This window comes from Typopeltis vanoorti, chromosome 24 (genome assembly GCF_054136105.1).
Source record: "Typopeltis vanoorti isolate ZY-2024b chromosome 24, IOZ_Tvanoo_1.0, whole genome shotgun sequence".
In the NCBI taxonomy this organism is placed as follows: Eukaryota; Metazoa; Arthropoda; class Arachnida; order Uropygi; family Thelyphonidae; genus Typopeltis; species Typopeltis vanoorti.
In genome coordinates, this window is record NC_143572.1 from 58,933,808 (window position 1) to 58,953,874 (window position 20,067).

The following is a 20,067-nucleotide window of genomic DNA, read 5'->3' on the forward strand; positions in this document are numbered from 1 at the left end:
CCTTTTTCAGTCAGCATTGAGATAAAGGTTACCGTATTACGTTAGTGTGTGTGTGTGTGATAAGTGATCGTTTAATAACTTCAGTGCCATGAAGGAAGGAGGTTCGTTGAATTTTATGGAGATTAGTTTTCGAGTTGTATCTGTAAGATTTTGAATCCCATTATGTTTCTTTTAGGATTTGTTTATATATTTTTTTGCAGTTCGTACGGATTTTTACGTATAATTTAGACTCTACACAATAAGTTCATGTAGTTCCGTTTAAAGACCAGAGATTATCAGAATCTAAAGAAGGACCTACTGCAGTAATTCCTATATCCTGAAGGAAAAATGAGATCAATTTCAATTGTTAAGATTAACAATGAAAATAGTAACAATGTATAATTTCTAGAACATCCACACAACAAGTGATTACTTTTGACCAACTGATGACATCATTATTACGTCATAATGCGACTATTCTATAAATACCTTCAATCAGATAAATTTTTAGCTTGTTCTTGAAGCTAAGTTTTACAAATTAAGATTAATTGAGACCAGGAGAGGAGAGGTGAGGGGTCTCAAGCGTGAAGCAGGATGTTTTGCTGCAACTTTTTTTTATTGTGGGATTTCCTCGATCCGTGCAATAATTAAGCCCTGTCAAATGCTATTGGTCGTCATCTTATTTATCGCCCTTGGTGTTGATGTACGATGGTATCCGATTCCATCTTGTGATGACATCCACGTGGTGTCAAAATATGGTGACGATCGAATATCGTCTTGCGATGCCATTCTAAATCAAGTTGAACGGCCTCTACCTATGGCAAGGTGAAAGTGTAAGCCGCAAAGTCGTTTAAACCGAATTTGTGTATGTCCGTTCGCTTGCGTTGTGTTAGAAGGTTGAGGTGATGGCGAGGGGCGTATGGAAGTGATCCATGCTGATACAAGTGGGCAGAGGAATGGTGGGATATAAAAACAAACGAATGACAAGTGAATTAGAAAATGTTAAAATGTTTAAATAAAGCCTGAAAGAGGGTTTTTTTTTTGTATTCTCTGATAAGCAAACTTGTGTGAAATTTCACCATTTGGCCACTAGATGGCGCTAATGGTATAGAAAAAAAGTATAGTTTATTATTTCGTCAACAGATGGCAGTTTCAAAATTTTCATTTATTGTATTATACGACTGATAATTAGAGAAACAAGTTTTGTTTTATCTTAATATAGATGCTAATATGATTCCTGATATTTCTATAAACTACAGAATGAGGTTAAAGATATTCAGACATAAAATCAGAGAAGAAATGTCAAAAATGCATCTTTTGGCAGAACAAGGCGAATTTCAATTTACTATGGAAATCAACGCTCATCTGGTAAGATTATATTCTAATATATTAGATTGGATTGGCAGACAACCAATACGTCATTTTCAATCATACAAAAAATATTTTCTGAAAATAAAATTATTTAATCAATTTTAAATATGTTACGTATTTCGCAGTGATGAATTGTTTCTGTAATTGTTTTTGGTCCGTTTATAGATCATTTATAATTTTTGTTCACTTAAAATCTGAAAACATAAACTATTGATGAACGAGAAGCTAAATAAGCTTGTCGTTGCAATTTTCGTTCGTTGAATCATAATTATTGTTCAATCCGCAAAAGAATAACATTGAGTAGTGGACTTCGAAAACATTCGTGTGCAAAATCGGCTGTCTGGGTAGCGCTACGTTAATATGCGTAGCATTTAATTTTATATTAATCCAACAAATAAGGATGTCGCAAAATATAGAATGTATTTGTGCTGTAAGACTAAAGGCATTTTAGGAGCCATTCTCCTTGAATAGCTGAAGGCTGTAGTCCTCGAAGAACGTTTCGTAAGAGAGGCTGTTCTAGAGAACAGGGAGAGATGGAATAAAAGAAGAAGGACAGAAGAATCAGATGCAATGCCTTTACTGTGGGACTACAAAAGTATTTGTATCAGGATCCACTCGTGTGTCGGTCGATTTGGTGACAGATGATGGATTTCACTTCCTAAAATAATATCCTTGGAAGTACCTGTGGAAATATCACAGCCATCTGTGGGATAATGATTGAGTGAGAGGAATCATTTATCGGCTGAATGACTTTCCTCTGGATAGCATCAAGAATTTTAGGGAGATTCTTGATGCATCACTGCCAACATGAGAACAATATTCTATAATAGCGCTGATCTTGTCTAGAAATTTGGCATCATCTGTGGTAAAGAGAGAAAGATGAAGCAGTTTTTAGCGAGAAAGAAGGAAGAAAGGATTGATTTTTAGCAATATTCAAGATGAATATGTTAACCCACACTAGACTTGAAAACAGTATCAAGAATTATGTTTAAGGTACAAACTTGGGATGGGATGTTCGGTCACTATAAAAGTGTTTCAAATGAGATGGAGGAGGAATGTACTGCCACTGTAAGAATATAGATAGGGTTGGTTACTAGTGACAGAAAGTCATTAAGAAATATGAGAAATAACATAAGAGATAAACAGGGTCTTGGGAAACTAAATTGGCGAATGGGTGTGAAGAAGAGACCGTCCTCCATGACATGAGTAACCGATCAGAAAGAAATCTGCCATTCAAGAAATATCCTGAGCAAGCATTGATTTCAACTTGACCGAACTCAAGCTCAAACTCAAATAACGTCAGCTCTGAATCAAACACAGATTACTCAGTCTCTAACCTGATCAAATTCATTCACAAACTCAATCAATGTCAGAGCTCAGGCATCATTACGTGCAACAGAATATGTTCTCCAAATCTTCCGGCTATGTCGACTAGAAGATCTGATGTGGATCTTCTAGTTGACGTAGCCAGTAATATCTCTGAAGATGTTGGTTATAATAACCATATTTATTATTTTAGGAAAAAAGTAAGTTAATAGCATTCGCCAGTTTGAGCAAATCTTTTTGCTCAAAAAGATTTGCTCAAAATCTTTTGAATAAATTGGTATCTTTTGGTATCTTGATGCCTTTGTGCCGAAGGACCATAAGTGAAATGAAATGCGATGCTTTTTATTGTAAGAAGTGATTTAAATTGGCTATCTAAGCAAGATTAGACGAGAAGAACGACGCTAGGAAGTCAGTTTTGTCTTTAGGTTTTGTTTCAATTTTGCCATGTTAAGGAAAACGAGGTGGAAGTGCTGATGAATTGGGGTTACAACCGACAGGCTTTCCACAGGATCAGAAGGTACAACCGACGTTACATAGGATGTGATTTCATTTGGTCGTTTCAAAGTGGGATTGTGTTTTAATGGCTGTTTTTCAATCGTTACAAACCTCAGTGTCGACTCTGAGTGAATGAATGGTGAGTTTCATCTTTTTCCGTAGGCTGGCTCTTCCCGCCAGTTGTTAAATCTTGACTTGAACAGAAATTGTGAATGCAGTTGGGCATTTAGCCACCGAGAATAATTCCACGATGGAATTATTCTCGGTGGCTGTGGGGGTAAAAATAGAAATTGCAATCCACGTGGTGCGTTGAACCTTTAAATTCCACCTAAATTATCGGTTATGGTTAAGAAAAGTTCAAGAGCATTGGAGAGAGAGAGAGAGAGAGAGAGAGAGAGAGAGAAGTGTTATCTGTTATTCTTTTACATCACCAAAATTTAAAGCTGATCTCTAGACATCTGTGTTATGCTCCAAGTCGTAATACGACCAAGGAATGTTAGCGCGATATCTTTAGGGACTATGAAAGCGATCTGGGGGATTAGTTTGCTGATTCAGAGATGGTATTTCCTCAGATATACACATTTGTATTCCAGAATTAACATCCGTCCTATGTTGGCCATGAATTCACTTTTCATACTCGTCTGATGTCACCCAACCTCATGGAATCAAGCCTATATCTAGCTCTACCCTAAAAAGGAATTTAAAATTCCTGAGATCAATCTCAATAGCTCCCTCTTAATCCATTCGGAAGCAAGGAAATCGATAGCTAATTTATTCACCGCTTGGAAGTCCAACAATTAATCAATGAACACTAACACAGATTGCCGAATCTCTTTCCACCACAGATCTCCTAGCCAACCATATCAATCTTTGGGTACAAAACATGAACGCCAATAACCACCACGCGAGAAATTCAAGTGGCCGTTTTGGCATTTTCAAACCATTTGATAAGCTGGAATAGAGGATATCATACCAAGATACAATCATAATCGCCTAATATGTTATAAATTCCAAACCACCCAGTCTTAAATCATCATTTCGTATTTGCGGAAGTGTATCATCTCTCTCTCTCTCTCTCTCTCTCTCTCTCCCTGGCCTTGATGGTCTTACGTGATAGTTTTTCCAAGTCTTCTGGAATCAGTTCGGACCACTTCTCCTCAAAACACTGCAAGAAGCGTACTTTAACGGGCTCCCACAAACCGTCACGACCTCAGTAGCCCGATTGATACCGAAGAAGGGAGAGCACGCGGATATCCGAAACTGGCGTCCAATCTCCCTAATTAATACCGATTGCAAAATGATTTCCAAAGTTATAGCAAACCGAACAAAGCCAACACTGCCTTAAGGTATTGGGCAACATCGAACGTACTCTGTCCCAGGAAGATCAATACATGAACGCCTCCATTTAATAAGAGATCTCATCCACATCGGGAACAGCCAACATGAAAACCTAGCACTTGTCAGCCTTGATCAGGAGAAGGCTTTCGACAGGGTATAACACCTTTATGAAGTTCTCTCGAGGGATCAAGCAAGGATGTCCTCTCTCTGGACAATTATACACACTGGCCATAGAACCCTTCTTAAAAAGAGCACACGGCACCATCATCTCCAAACGAATCAGCATAACAGATCCTCATCAAAAAATAACCCCATCAGCATATTCCGATGACGTCGCTGTAATAATCCGAAATGAAGAAGAAATGACAGTAACCGAGGAAGCACACACACACACACTATATGCACAAACCTCAGGGCCCAAATGAAATTCTTCAAAAACTACTGGCTTATGGTCAGGCAGATGGAAGGGTAGAAGTGATTCTCCGATCGAATGTACCTGGTCAAGTGAAGGACAAAGTTACTTACGTGTGTACCTTGGTAACAGCAGAATATATAACACACTGAACTGGCCACAGCTGCACAACCGTTTTAGACAGGTGCTAGGTAAATGGAACGGCATTCGTTCCATGTCTTCACTTAGAGGAAGAGTACTAATAGTTAACCAGATGGCTGCCAGTGTGTTATGTCATACCCTCAAAGTACTCACATCCCCCTGAAGAAGTTATCCATCACATCCAAAAGGCAATCAAAAGTTTCCTCTGGAACAATACTAACTGGACAATGCAAGCCACTCAATAAGGGAAGTCAAAGCCTGAATTCCCTTGAAAACAAGATTATATCCTTCAGGATAATCCTCCTAAAGACACTTCAGTCCGGTCATGCTTACGTAACCACCTTCAATACTTCATTAAATCATCCACCCGAGGACTTACACTTTCCACAATCCTCCGAATGGCCATTTCTACACCATCTCCTCTTAAACTACCTCATTTTTACAAAGATGCTCTACAGCGGTGGAAAAACACAGGCTTCATCACACACTGACAGGATTAACAGAGTCAGCTATACTTAGTCAGAACCACTATTTTCGAACAGAAACATAAGAAGTCTCACAACTGGCCATCCATTTCTTTTCCGTACATGGAACTGGGCAGGAATAAGAATTATAGGGGACCTCCTGACCCAGACCCTAAAGTGGAAAAGATTCACAAGCCTACTAATGAAGAATCCAAAAAGTGAAAAGCAATACCAACAGATGCAAGCTGCTATTAGAAGAGCCTACCTTTCCTTTTGCATCATCTGAAGGCTTACTTCCAATTCTTCCCTCCAACTACAAGAAAATATACCACTTCCTCATATGAGTGCCTCCAACCTCGCCCTTCATATATTCACCCTTAACCCTCTCATTTACTAAGCTGCACATGTCACCCAGTTTTCAGTGGGATCTTCCATATAAATAGAGGTGTGCCAAACCAGATTCCGACATACAGTGAAGGCTATGGCATAACATCTTGCCAACTCCTACTAAACTCCACAAATTTCAACTAAGACAATCGGATCAGTGTCTATTCTGCGAAGTTTCAGGCACCTTGGAACACGCTTATCTAACCCATCCTGCAAACAAAGCGAGGATCACCTACGCCCTAAATACAGCCTCTAGCACCTGTAACTACGCACACAACCAAGATAACTACTGGAATTTAGTTCATACAGAAGAGAACAAACACAAAATATGCAATTTCCTCTTCATCTGCGCCAGGGCCGTCATTTACAGTTTCTACCTTAAGCACAGAAGATATAACGAGCACCCTTCCATCACTGAATCGGAACAAACTCCCATGTGTAGCCTACGGCGGAAACTACAAAGCAGGAATTCACTGGAATTTGATTACTACAAAGAAACAGGAACTGTTACAAAATTCATAGAGGAGTGGAATCCAACTGGTATTGTTTTATTGTTTTTGTAACTGTTTGTGCTTTAAATTTTGTGGTCTGTTGTTTCAGCAGTGCAGCCATGCGATGTGATCTCACTACTAAACCGTATGAGTTGTTCAAGCGCCTAGTTATGGTGGATCATGTTATGCGATATGTGACTCAGGTGTTACGATAAGTGTTATTGAAGTAATTCCTTAGTAGAACTACGTAGTTTTTAAGGTTTTTTAATGTTCAGGATTTTGTGTATCGTCAAGTGGTTCGTTTATTAGCCACAGCACATGAAGCCTACAAAGCACTACCGAAATAATTTTTCCAAGTAATTTTTCTAATTTAGTTAGATGATTGTTTGATGTTTTTGCTTAGATTTATATGGCATCTGCAATTAACTGGCCATCACGTTTTCCAGATCAGACGGCTTCCGATTTTTTGCTATGGGTGGAGGGTGTATCTGAATTAAGAGGTGTATGCGAACAAGCCCAAGAGAATCCAACAGCCGAAGGAGAAAATTAGTCCAGAAATTAGGGCGCTCAAACATCAATAACTATCATCGAACATGCCATAGAAATGTTCCGTGTGGATATTTGGATATTTTTCCAATTGGGTTTGGTTGAATATCCACATGACAGTAGTTTAGTGCTGTGAAGAAAATTTTATAAAAACTTCATTGCATTTATTTCCTGTAACTTTGATTTTGGTGTTTCGTTCTTTACAGAGATTTTAACCGAACTGCACAAAGTTATTATATTTATTGAGAGTTTGTCTCTTCTGTTTTCCCCATAAAGACAGCAATGACAATTTCAACGCATTTCTTTCGTTGAATAAAATAGAAGTTTAATATTAATAAAGAGATTGGTGTGCTTTAAATTACGTTGGTACAGAGCCTGAGGTTTTAATGACTAAACGATACTTGTTTTTGGATGGGTCAGTGTGTCCCATTGCAATGGTCACCGGTATGCACTGTCTTTGTTTTTAATTTCTTCAATATCTTGGAAGCTTATGCTCTGTAAGATAAAAATAAATCATCAGAAGCCGTTTTCATTTTCTATAGGAAATAAGCGGCACCCATGTTAGCCTTAACTTCTTGAAAATAGATAGTGAGTCTCCACCTTTCACCATCGCCGAGGTTGAATGCATTCGCACAGAGTGGTAGATGAGAGCCAATATTTCTAATTCTAAGTAGTATTTTTATATACCCTAATGTCGGTTCCACTGCAGCCGTTTTCTGAGTAACGAGATTAAAAACAAGTAATTTGTCGTAGGAAAAAAGTTATTCATTTCTGCTAACGTATAAAATCGGTTGCAAAAAACGTTTTTTGAGTCAGTAACCAGAATCGACAGGATCAAGTTTTTTTTTCTACAGATCTAGAGTTATGAAAGTTACGAGAAGCTAAACTAGGAATTTATTAGGAGATTTGAAATGAAAATTTCAAACAAACTATAATGTACACTGCACACAATGGTTCAAATCCCTATACGATCAATTAATGATAACAAAATGGACAAACGCTGGTTACCAATAGCGAGAAATACAATGCATTTATTTAATCATAACAATATCGCTGTATATGATTTACAAGAATGGCTTTTAACCTTCGATGTCAAGAAAGCTGTTGAGTCAGTAGTACAATGATAATCGATGCCGTAAATCATTATAAGCCACAAACTAATCAGAGTTCTGTTTACCAATTTCTAGCTAACATTAATCAAGGTATTATATAGCAGGACAACGAATATAATCTATAATCAGCACAATTAGTCCATTCTTTAACATTATGAAGCACTTTTAAATAACTCGAGACATTTTTATTGTAAATATCATCCACTCCGGTTGTAGATCTATTGTACATTAGTTCAGTATAACACTTGGCTTGGGAGTTGTTAATACAGCTGTATATGCGTGCCTAATTTTATGACATGATATGTATTATGGAATTTATAATGAAATACTAAAACATGGGCGTAAAGAAATGGCTGAAAACATAAGAAATTGAAACATATCTTCAAGAAAAGACAGATTCCCAATGAATGCAGAATGAAGATTAAATTAGGGTGCAAAATCCGAATCCAAAACCATCGAGGAATAAATTTACCACGCTCCACTGTACAAATATTTACAAGAATTATCTAAGTAGAATTAGAATCAAGACTAGATTATAAGGGAAGTTATATACTGATGCTATATTTGTTATAAGGCAAAAAAAAACAGAAAAATCAGTGAATTTAGCAAACCAATACTTATCTCTTTCATTGACTTCGTGAAGACTTATCAGAGAGAATCAGATTACCGAAAGCCCAAGGATTTAGAAAATTCCACTGCAAATCTTTGAAAAAATTATTGAAGATTACACAAAAAAGTTAATACATAATAAGATAGCAGAACGCCAATACACAGAAAATCCTTATAAGGACAGACTTAGATGAGGGGATTCTTTAAGTGCACGTTTATTTAGCATAATCATGGACGAAATAATAACAGAATTTAAGAAACAGAAATTAAAATGGAATAAAATTAAAAAAAAGAATATTTAAATTTGGGTTGAAATGCAGATGAGGTAGGGTTACTCGCAGAATATGACGATGATCTTCAGAAGCAATAATACAAACGCCAGCAAATATGCAGCAGTTTTAACGCACAAATATCAACCGAGAAATCAAAAACAGTGATAATTGCAAAAGAAGTAATCAGATGTAAATTTAAAACTAAATGGGAAAATATTAGAATAAGTAATGAAATTTACATACTTAGGAATAACTGCTAATATTCAAAATATAAAGCAGGATTAAGTAAAAAAAAATCATCCTTAAGGATAATACAAATACCATTATGTCTAAATTCAGTATATGAAAAAAAATAAAGATCTAACAAAAAGAAACAAAAGTATGAATGCGAAACAAGAATAGAAACGACAAGTGAAATGAACACATTAAGAAAAATAGTTAACAGAACAAAACGTGATACATATAAAAATGAAAATATTTATGTTTTAATACAACCCATAAGCGCATGGATGAAAAAGAGAAGATTGGAATGGAATCAACATGTTAATAGAATGGACCCAAAAAGAATAGTTAAACTAGTAACAGGCTGGAAACCAAATGCTAAAAGACGTAGACCAAGGAAGAGATGGACAGACGTCCTACATCGAAGTATCGCAAACGCATTAAGCCGAATTTTAAAGCAAGAAGAGATAAATACCATCAAAAAAATGGATTATATTCTTACACAACCGTTCTTTGGCAGAAAATGAATGATTTTCCTCTTTTGGCATTTCTGTTAAATCCTTGATCATCCAATGTTTAGTCCCTACAAGAAAAAAGAAGAAAAAACAATAAAATTATTATCTGATTATAATTCACGATCAATTTTACATTTGACTAAATGAAAACATTTAACTGGATTGAGACGCGATAGACCATAATATAAACGTTGCTTTATTAACCCTCTCATGCATAAGGGCTCATATGAGGACATATATAGTTTCCCTCATAATAATTATTCATTCATAATTTAGTGCTACTGTATGCATGTAGTCCTCGTCTGGGGAGACCAAAGTGTTCTTAGAAACCACACCAGATGGCAGGAGTTTCAACAAAGTTACAGGAATACCAATCTCTCTGCAGTGCATGGTGATGTCAAGGAGGAAGTGAGTTTGTCCAATTGAATTTGTTGATTATATGAGTCCTCTGGAAAGGTTAGTATGGTTTAATCTATTGCTATACCTTGTAGATGGAGTGAGCAGATTTAACTTGTTCATGTTTATTACCATATTCATAAAACGAACTTGAAAACAACCTGTCCTCACATGAGGACAATATGTTTGTAAGGTGATCTATGATGCAAATAGTTTGAGGTTAGAAAGTTCTTGTACAATATTTTTACATGTTTATTTATTTTATTTTTGCAAACATAAATGAATATTAAGTCTGTTAATTGGCATTATCATCTCTTTTACAGATGGATAACCAAAAGCCAGGTCCGTCAGGCAGAAAAAAAGGCCTATTGCCACAAGAGACTTACTGAAGAAGAGATTGAAAAACTGTTGGAGGAATCTGAAGATGGTTCGGAGCTGAGTGATTCTGATGACGATCCTACATACAAGCAGCCACAAAATGATCCTACAGAGAGTGACACTTCAAGTGAAGACAGTAATGTTAATGTTCAGTCTTCCCCTGTTGGTTAGACTCACAACGTTCAAAGTCCAGCTAGTGTGCAAAATACAGCTGTTGCTGGTCATATGCCATTGCAGAGACCACCAGTGGGGTTTTATTGAGAAAGATAATCCCTTTGCTGGTACTGAATCACACTTTCGAAGAAACCACCGAGGAAAACACTTACCGAAGAAGGTAACAGATGCTAATGCCAATCATTGCAGAGATTTATCTTGTTTTACTCTTGCAGTGTACATATGTGGAATGTTTTCAGTCTTCCCATACAAAATGAGGCAAAGAAAATAAGACTATTCTTGATTTAGATATCTCCACTGCAAATTCCACTTGTACTACTTTTTTGTATATACTAAGTAATCCAAATTTTTATCATTCAGACAGTGCTTCAGCAAAATATAAATTATTTATAATCAGTTTTGTCATCCTTGTAATGTCTTTCAATGAAAATAAATTACTTAGTCGAAGTCATTTCCATCGAAATATGTTTGTAATCTATTGGCTTTAGTGGATGATGTCCTCAGACGAGGACATCATTTTTAACATATACAGGACACAAATTTAGAAAAATTAATGAATTCATGGTAATACTGTAAGATTAAATTGTACTTTTTAAAGCCATTATAATTTTTTTTATCAATGAATATAAAAATTCGTGCATGAGAGGGTTAAAGTAATACGTGACCAGGGTATCAACTGGCGTCATGAGAGCTGGAATAATGACTCAGAGAAAAAGTTAAAAAACAAATTCAAATTACAGTACGGTGGAATGAATGGAGTGGTGAGTTAGCCGCTCCTATGCGGAGGGGGAAAGGTTTTTCTCCAGGAAATTGGTGTTTTTTTGTTGTCGATCAAAACTGGCAAATCAGTCCCGTAAACACACATATCTACAAACATAAGATGCTTACTGCGAGATGGAAGAGATTAGCTCCTGACCATCTTAACTTTATACTGCACCATATATATATCTCAGGAAGAGATCGATAATAGTGAACGTCTCCTGGATTGAAATGAACTTGACAGGACAATATGAATCTTTTCACATCTAATTTAAAATCCTAGGATTTGATGAAAAACTTCGCGAAATAACTAGATTGTTGTAAAACGTTTTGCCATGTAGATGATCTCTTCGGAAATAAGAGAGAAGAAATAAATGTTGTTTACGATTAGCTGGTACAAGGTCTTCATAAATAATCTTTCTCAACTGTACGAGCTGACATTCGCCATTTTGTTTCGATTCTCGGTAGTAAAATGACCCTGTTTAGATCAGCAGGGGTCAGATTTGCTATGTTCTTAACGATAGTTGTAATCCATATGTTCAACAGCAATGGATTCTGTAAACACCTGGGAACTCGCCAAAGATCGAACTTTTCTTTTGTAAATGAAATGAAGGAGAAAAGGATGCTAGAATAAAAGAAATAGAACTGAATAACTTCTTAGTGGTAAAAGCAATTTCAGAAATGTATTATGCATATTTGATTGTTATATGGTGTGCAGATGCAACTTGTCAGCATATGGATTTTGATTTGGTTAGAATTGTATTCACTGTAGACAGAAATCCAAGGATTATCATTGAAAGAGAGCCCCCTGTTCATACGGTTATGTCTTTGAGATTATGGATTTCGGTAGAAGATATGGCATTCGTATATATCTACTGTTCAACAGAAATTATGTAAATAGACGGAACATTGATGATGATACAGAAACACTGTGTGATGGAGTTAAGATTTTTGTATCAACATTTGATAAAATTTTACAAGAATATTATTGATATGGCTGAACCCATTGGCATACCGTAAATTTATACCTTAAATTTTTGTCTATTTGTCGGGATAGAAATGTGCTCATCTGATCCATTTGCAAAACTAAATTCGAAAACATTTCAATCGAATTTTGGTAAGAAAAAGAACTCAATTTATTAGCATATCCCATCATAAGCTTCTATAAATAATCTGACAAAAACAATTTATTGTGTCATAAAATGAAGAATAAATAATCAGTTAACTTACGCGATTTTTTACTCCTTCGCTGCTGCAGTGTTGGATGGAGGAGAGGCTGAATTCTCAACTTTCTCACAATCCGAACGAAAGCTTGGTTCTTCCATGTGGCATCCAGTGAGCTTGGGGTTTGGTTTCCGTAAGCATCCAGTGAGCCCTCGCAGTTCCTTTTCAGCCTATATTTCATTGAAATATTGAGGATATTATATACAATTCTTAGTGGACGTTCCGATTATTATCACTTTTTTAAACATTACTGATTATTAACATGACAACCTAATAGTTTGTTATTTTTAACTATCAGTGTATGAAAATCGTCAGGTTGAAATTATCAGCATATCGAACTCGAGGGCACACTTCAGACAAACATGTTTGCGTTGAAATTTCTATCGCTTTTGCATGCGTATAAAGTTATTTTATATATATACATTCATGGAATATGTCCTTCGAGAACTTCCATTGGTAGTTCATTGGATCTGTTGAAATAATGAAAGCCACGTAAGCTGTTTCCTAACAATCTCAGTTATGTTGTTATCTTGGACCGACGAAAGAACTGATTCTTTGTCTTACTTCAAACATTTGTGATGTGATCAGTGTATGGTATGTTTAGGGATCGTCAATAGCACCTCATTTCAAATGCCAGCAACCTCTTTTGATCTTCTTTTAAGAGCGTCAAAGATTCACTTCCGTATAGAAGAACTGAATCAACTAGATTGTCTATAAGCTCGTTATCTGTTCATCGTGGTTTTAGATTTTGGAGTGCTCGTGTTGCTTTTGCAATGCTTGTTCTACTGTCCCATATTTCCCCTTGATTTTATCCGTCATTTCAATAAATGAGTACATGGATTCAATCAGTGATATTACTTTGTTGTCGTTTCTAATCTACAATGTAGCAGTGTTCCACATCTGCTGGCAAATTTTGTGGAGCGCACTAACAGTATGTTCTCCCCTCTCTTTAAGTAGTTCTGTTGGACTATTCCCAATTCCTTCCGTTCTTCCCGATTTTGATCTTAAGATGGCTCTTTTTACTTCTTCTCTAGGTAGAGAGTAATCACTGTTCACAGTTTGTCAATCTCCCAACCAAGGTTCTCGCATATGTGATCCGACAACTGGGACAATTCTCTCTAAATTTTGTTGGTCCAAGTTATTGGACCAAGAAAATGCATAAATATTTAAATATTCAGATTGATGCTTCAATTTTAAGCAACTGCACGTCTTTATTAAAATATTCTCTTAACTTTTTATGAACCTAGATACTTTCATGTTTGTGAGACAAGATGAATCAAAGAGCTTTGTGGAGTTCAGGATATTTAGTCCTATTCGACGACATTCATTCATTCTTCAATGTAATATGTTAAAGTAATGTTCGGTTTCGTGTCCATTACTGTACACTTCTTCACGAATGCAATATAAAATTACTTGATACTACAATAACTGGGTTTATAACGATAAGCGAACATATTAAGGAACATTTAAACTACTGGAGTAGATCAGTAAAGTTGCACTTGAGTCATTCGTGATGTATTATGCTATATAGCGATGTAGTGCATCATATGGGCTGAGATCCTCACGAAACAACTCGAAATGCAGAATGGGTCCTCATTCCTTGATGCATTGACTGGGATTTCGTAATATTTCCAATTATTCGTCGAATGCTCTGACGAAAATATTATAAAAATATAAGCACAAATTGTGCATTGCTACAGTATGTGATATGTTTCTGTTATGTGTGAGCTATTTCTGATTTACGTTTTATTTTCTTCTTGGCTTCCTTGATAGCTCCCGACATGCATATTTCTCCGGAGTAGCCTATTTGTTCCACACAAAACATCTGCACATATAACATACTGTCCGACCTCAGAGGAGGGGACCTCTCGACACTTTTGCACATGGAAGAAGAAAGCGAATCCATTCCGATAATAGGATAATCAATGCGTTTCACTGGATGAGTGTTTATTATTATGAGTCGGAAAATTAGCTTTTTGTTATGACAATTCTAGTTTTTAAATTGGTAACTATTTTGCTTGTACAACAGTGGTAAAATTTTACGTATTAAACCACGTGATTTGGCGTGTTAGTGACGAATTCGTATATCGCCTTATTCCTTTCTGCCCTTCAACATGAATTGACTCTTGGCAATCTGCCAACCACGGTTGTCGCATCTGTGGTCCGACAGTACACACAATTCAGATGGAATAAAGTTTCTTTGGGAATCAGTTTAGAACAATATACGTTGCTTATTGTTTGTCTATTAATATTAGTTACCTTTTATGTACTCCAAAATATAGGAATGTCATTAGAAATGAACTTACCTGGTCAGTAAATTCATTGAATCCCATGGTAAACGTGTACTTTCCTAAATCGCTAAAAGGTTATGATGATTTATATTTTTGACATTTTCTTCCCAGATTTTTCGTCGCCTGCTATCTTCGCTCTGTAATTTCCAGATATAAGAGAAATTACATCAGTACCTTTTAAAATTACACCCGTCAGGTGTGGAAGAGCTAAAAGCACTTGAAAATATTTTCAATCACTAAGAAATTAAGTTGACATTTCGTTCTAACTGTTTAATTACAGAGATGAGAATACGTTACACTATACTCAAGAGATTCAGATTAACAGAATATTTGTAAGAGTTCTTCTTTTTCTGAAAAATCTTTGTAGGTTCATGATAACTATTGTGACACCAAGACCGAAAAAGAAAGTCAATTATAGAGCGAACTGCAGTCATAATTTTTATGGCATTCCACGCTGACCTTTTCAAAGTACGTGAATCTTTGATAACATGTGTACGTAACAGCGATTTTCTCATTTTTCTTCCAGGCAAAAGAGACACTGGATTTTAATCATCATGTAACATATCAAAACCTGTCCTAGAACAAAAACTAGAATATAACCAAATAAACAAATATGAATTTCGATTATGAAAATCAAGTCTCATTTAGCACGCCTTTGGAATGAACTGAACGTCGGTGAAGCAGAGACCAGCTGCCAACCGATTTCCTAAAGTGTTAAAGGTAAAAGGGTGGAATATATTCGCCCTTTTGCGGAATCAAAAGGTTTTGCTTTGAAACTTCACTGTGAGGAATGCCCAAGACCTTAAGAAGGTCCACGCTTTTTCTACCATCCTGGTGACCAAGGAGTTCTATCTGTAGTATAGAGCTGAGTGATTGTTTTAGATATCTATTTCCGATTTTCAATCTATCGTGTATTGAAGTACAAATCTAGGTTAACTCTAACACCATGGCTAACTTATCCTTCTAAACATGTCAAGGTCTCAGAGACTCTTAGCACATTATGATGTCTGCTTTAAACACACACATATACACACACACACACATTATAGTTTGGGTTACTCAGTAGAGGTTATATATCAGTGGATATGTAACCTCTACTGTATAATTAGAAGAACAACTGAGTAAGAAAATACGAAGATTATTGTTAGAATGAAGAGGGTTAACCAAGATCAAGGTTATTGGGAAAGAGTGTGGAAAGGATTATTGGGTATACGGTTTGGTGGGTGTACGATTTGCGTTAGATCATTGTTTATAGCAAATACTTCTACTTTTCTTTCAGCTCAGTAGGGAGAATTTGAAACAAGAAGCTAGTTAGAGTTATGAACAATAACAAGGAAGCAAACTTCAATTTGGTTAATAGGTATAGAACTAGAAGCGTTCCTTGAAAAAATATCAAAATTAATGAGCCTGGAATGGTTTTAAATGCTGCAACAAGTTCGCATTGGCCTTGCTTGTGATAGCACGTTTCTAGGAAACGTGCCGTTACAAGCAAGGTCAATGTGATTCGCTCAGGCCCGGCACACCTGTAGTGTGCGCTGTCACATTTTTGGCAGGCGATACAGCGGTAGTGTGCGATTAGCTATAGATTGAATACGTGCCCAATGATACTCGACCATGTAGTTGATATTCCCTCAAAAAATAAAGATTTTCTCTACATTGAACAGGTTGATTTTTTTTTTAATTTGCGAAATAAACTGTGATAGTTATTACCCTGCATAAATTATTAAAAAAGCACAATAAACAAAAGGTTAAAATTAACGATTAAAATTTCTATGCGGTAAACATTCCGGTTATCAATAAAGAACAACAAGATAGAATGTTTTCCTACCTTCTTTGATCCTGCCACTAACAATTCATCTTCCTCTGAATAATATTTCTTATATCTGTCCTGTAGAGTAAGAAAGTATCAAAATAGTTTGCTTTTCATAATTCAATCATGTATTTTTCTTATAATGTTTATAATTTGTCGTTATAATTCAATCGAATGAAATATCATCGTAATATTTTCAAGTTATTTTCTAATAAAAATACTTAAAAATTATAATAATCTATTTTAAAATAAAAAAAAGATGATTAATGTGTTTCTAAAAAGCATATAAACAACAGCTGGAACTTTCTTTATTGGCAAGAGAACCATAATTCCTCAAAGTCATCACAATCATGAACTCAACAATCAGTGAGGATTAAGAGTTTCTACCGATTTTCAAAACTTAAAAAGTGTTCAAGTTAAAAGTGTTCCTCGTGCTATCTTTAGAGTATAAAAGGTGTCACTGCATTTATTCCTTTATTTAATACTTAAATTACTACTAAATTAAGCTGTGCTGTGAAAAACTGCTTCAGTTTTATCATTACAGAATATCAGCTGAAATCAGTAGCGATGTCTTTAGGTGGTAGTAGATGATTTTTATCGTCCGTTTCTACCTCTTACTAGAGATACGCGGTTTAATAGAATGGTTTCCTAATAGAATATATTACTTTTATCAGTGTTCACTTAAATATACAATATAAGTTCGAATTCTTACCTTGAAACAGACCCATATGTCATCCAGACTATTGTCGAATTCATATTCGTGTGAGATTACATCCTCCTCCTTATAATTATCTTCATTGTTTAGAGAAGTTAAAACCTCCGTTCTTGACATTTTTATGTCTAAATAAACAGAAACAAAATAAATACCGCATGCAACACAAACTCATATTAACTGATAATTACTTTGCTCAGTAGTGTACATTCCACACTCTTTCAGATCGTAAGGAACTTCGCTTGGTTGTTTCGAAGGATTCGGAACAACCAAGAAAAGCATTTTTCATGGTTGTTCTGGCAAACATTCTGCTGCTGATTATTTTGCAGGTTGTACTGGAGTCTAGTACTCCCTGTGTAGGAATGGCGAAGCCCCGAGAGGTTAATTCTACCCTTCCCGCTCGCTTAATTTGCCTTATCTTACTCGAAACCATGATCACCACTATTAAGAATTCCAGGGTCATCGTGTTTGAAAAAAAATCTCTCGCAAAAAACATCAACAATCTTTAAAATATCAACAAATTCTCCAAACAATTGCAAAATATACACCAAAAAATCCTATAAAATATAATAATTCCTTTGAATAAAAAATCTTTCCTATTGACTTCACTAATATCAGAGGTCCTAATTCCAACATCAATGATGTGCACCACATTCAAGCCCGATATGTTATGCAACCACCACTGGCATTCTCTACAACATCGCATTTCAAATTTACCATCTTCTCTGCCCACGCGTACCACCATCTCTCACGTATAAGTAATAACTGCAAACAATTAGCTCGAAGGCTGTTTTCTTGAAACCGTCTTTACTACTTTCTTTTATAATGAAAGAAACTAGACGAGTGTCAATGTTGAAAATCCTTGATACCAGTGTCATTTGAAGAAACTCACGTAGTCTGAGTTTAAAACTGGAAGAAACCACAGTCTTTAAGAGTGCACTTAAAGAACGTAAAGGCAAAAAGAGTGCTGTCGAACTTGTCTATCTTGATGGCGGTCACTACCTCCAGATTTACGGGTTTACCTCCATTGTGGCCAAATAAGTGTTACCTTCATTGCGGTATGATGGACGTATCTTTTGCATGTAGACTTTTACAGTGGCAAAATTAAACCCAGGATTTCTACCCAGTTTATTAATGATAAAATACGGTGGACCCATTTTATTCTTTAATATATACCAACCTGGTTGAGAGGTTGGATAGTACTTCTGTTCTCTTTACCCAAGAGGCCTTAGGTTCGAATACCACGTAGCATGGATGTTTGCGAACGTCTTTAGAGGGGAGATGAATTTCATCGTCCAGTGTCAGACACTGTTATTATCCTGCTTATTGGAGATCTAAAATGGCTTAGAAAATCTCCATATTTGTTCCTTAGAGGAGGGATTTTCACATTAGCAACCCTTAGGACATCTCTAATTTTTTAGGGTAGATTTCATTTAAAAAAATCAGTGTACAAATTCGAGCAGTTACAATTATTATTAGGGATGAAAAATGTTAACAAATAAAGAAGGCCAGAGGAGTAAGAGAAGTGAAAACAAAGAAAACCTTTTGTAGTTAAGTTTTTATATATGTATAGCTTGATATTCCTTTAGCTGGATATCCACTATCACTAACAATGTTTCCTTATATACACAAATAGAGTAACATAATTTCGGATAGTTTTCGTAGTTTATAATAAGTTACTGGTTTGAGATAAAGTAAGTTAGTTGATGTGTTTATGTGTAATCAAGAGCTGTAGCCATACTGGGTTACTAGAGAATTAAATTAGTTCGAAACAGTCACTGAGAGTCCAGTGACCATATCTATGAGGGCTCACCTTACATTGTTTGATTCATGTACATGTTAATATATTAGTCTCCTAAGTGATTGAACTGGTTAGTATATTGGTACGTTAATTGGATATGGTATGTGAGTTATAATGATCTCTTATACTGTACGTGTAAAGTAATTGTCAACATTGTTTAGTCCCATGAGGTAGTCTCTCAATCTTTTTCTGAATGCATAAGCATAGTAGGCGAAACATTCTGTTTGCCAAATACTGTTTGTGAAAAGCAGGCAATGTTATAGCAGAAAGCATATCTCATTTGTGGGGAAATATCTGTTCCAAATAAAGGGTGAGGGAAAGAGAGAGTGATCAGAAGCTAATTGATCAGGTAGCGAGAAGGTTAATTAAGGTTACTCACCTATAGAATTACTTTTTCACCACGTTCGTGCAAAACCTCTGGTGTTTATACAGAACTTCTTCCGCTGTTTATATAAAGGAAGAACTATTAACGCAGTCATACACGAATATGGTTGGTTGGTATGAATTTAGAAGTTTTATCTTTATCAAACTAACTAGCTTTACTTATCTTTTGTCATCTGATTGCAAGAAAAGGGCAAAGGCAATTTACTTATCTCCATAAAGAATTCTGAATACGATGCCGGTTGTCATGGTAACAAACACCAATATCTATTTCCTGAATTACTGATAATTTTTCTCATATCAACTTTTTCATCGTAGGCAAATGGACCAAAGAATATGCTCTCCTGCATATAACAAACTGCCGTCACCTGCTTCACCATCATACGATTTCATATAAAAATACAATAATAAATTATTCAAGGTTTTTATCTCCAAAAGACAATAAGGGACATTTTAAAGCT

General features: G+C 35.8%; 1 protein-coding gene across 1 annotated transcript; it reads right to left on the reverse strand.

The window, feature by feature from the left end:
* Nucleotides 1-9,342: 9,342 nt before the first annotated feature.
* Nucleotides 9,343-19,645, reverse strand: LOC150093267 (uncharacterized). The gene is made up of 6 exons (XM_090414076.1): nucleotides 19,605-19,645; nucleotides 17,425-17,552; nucleotides 16,731-16,790; nucleotides 14,918-15,039; nucleotides 12,618-12,781; nucleotides 9,343-9,748 (listed from the first exon to the last, which is right to left on the reverse strand). The coding sequence occupies exons 4-6, from the start codon at nucleotides 14,932-14,934 to the stop codon at nucleotides 9,618-9,620; spliced, it is 312 nt and encodes a 103-aa protein (XP_090270202.1). The 5' UTR covers nucleotides 14,935-15,039; nucleotides 16,731-16,790; nucleotides 17,425-17,552; nucleotides 19,605-19,645; the 3' UTR covers nucleotides 9,343-9,617.
* Between the last annotated feature and the right edge of the window lie 422 nt (nucleotides 19,646-20,067).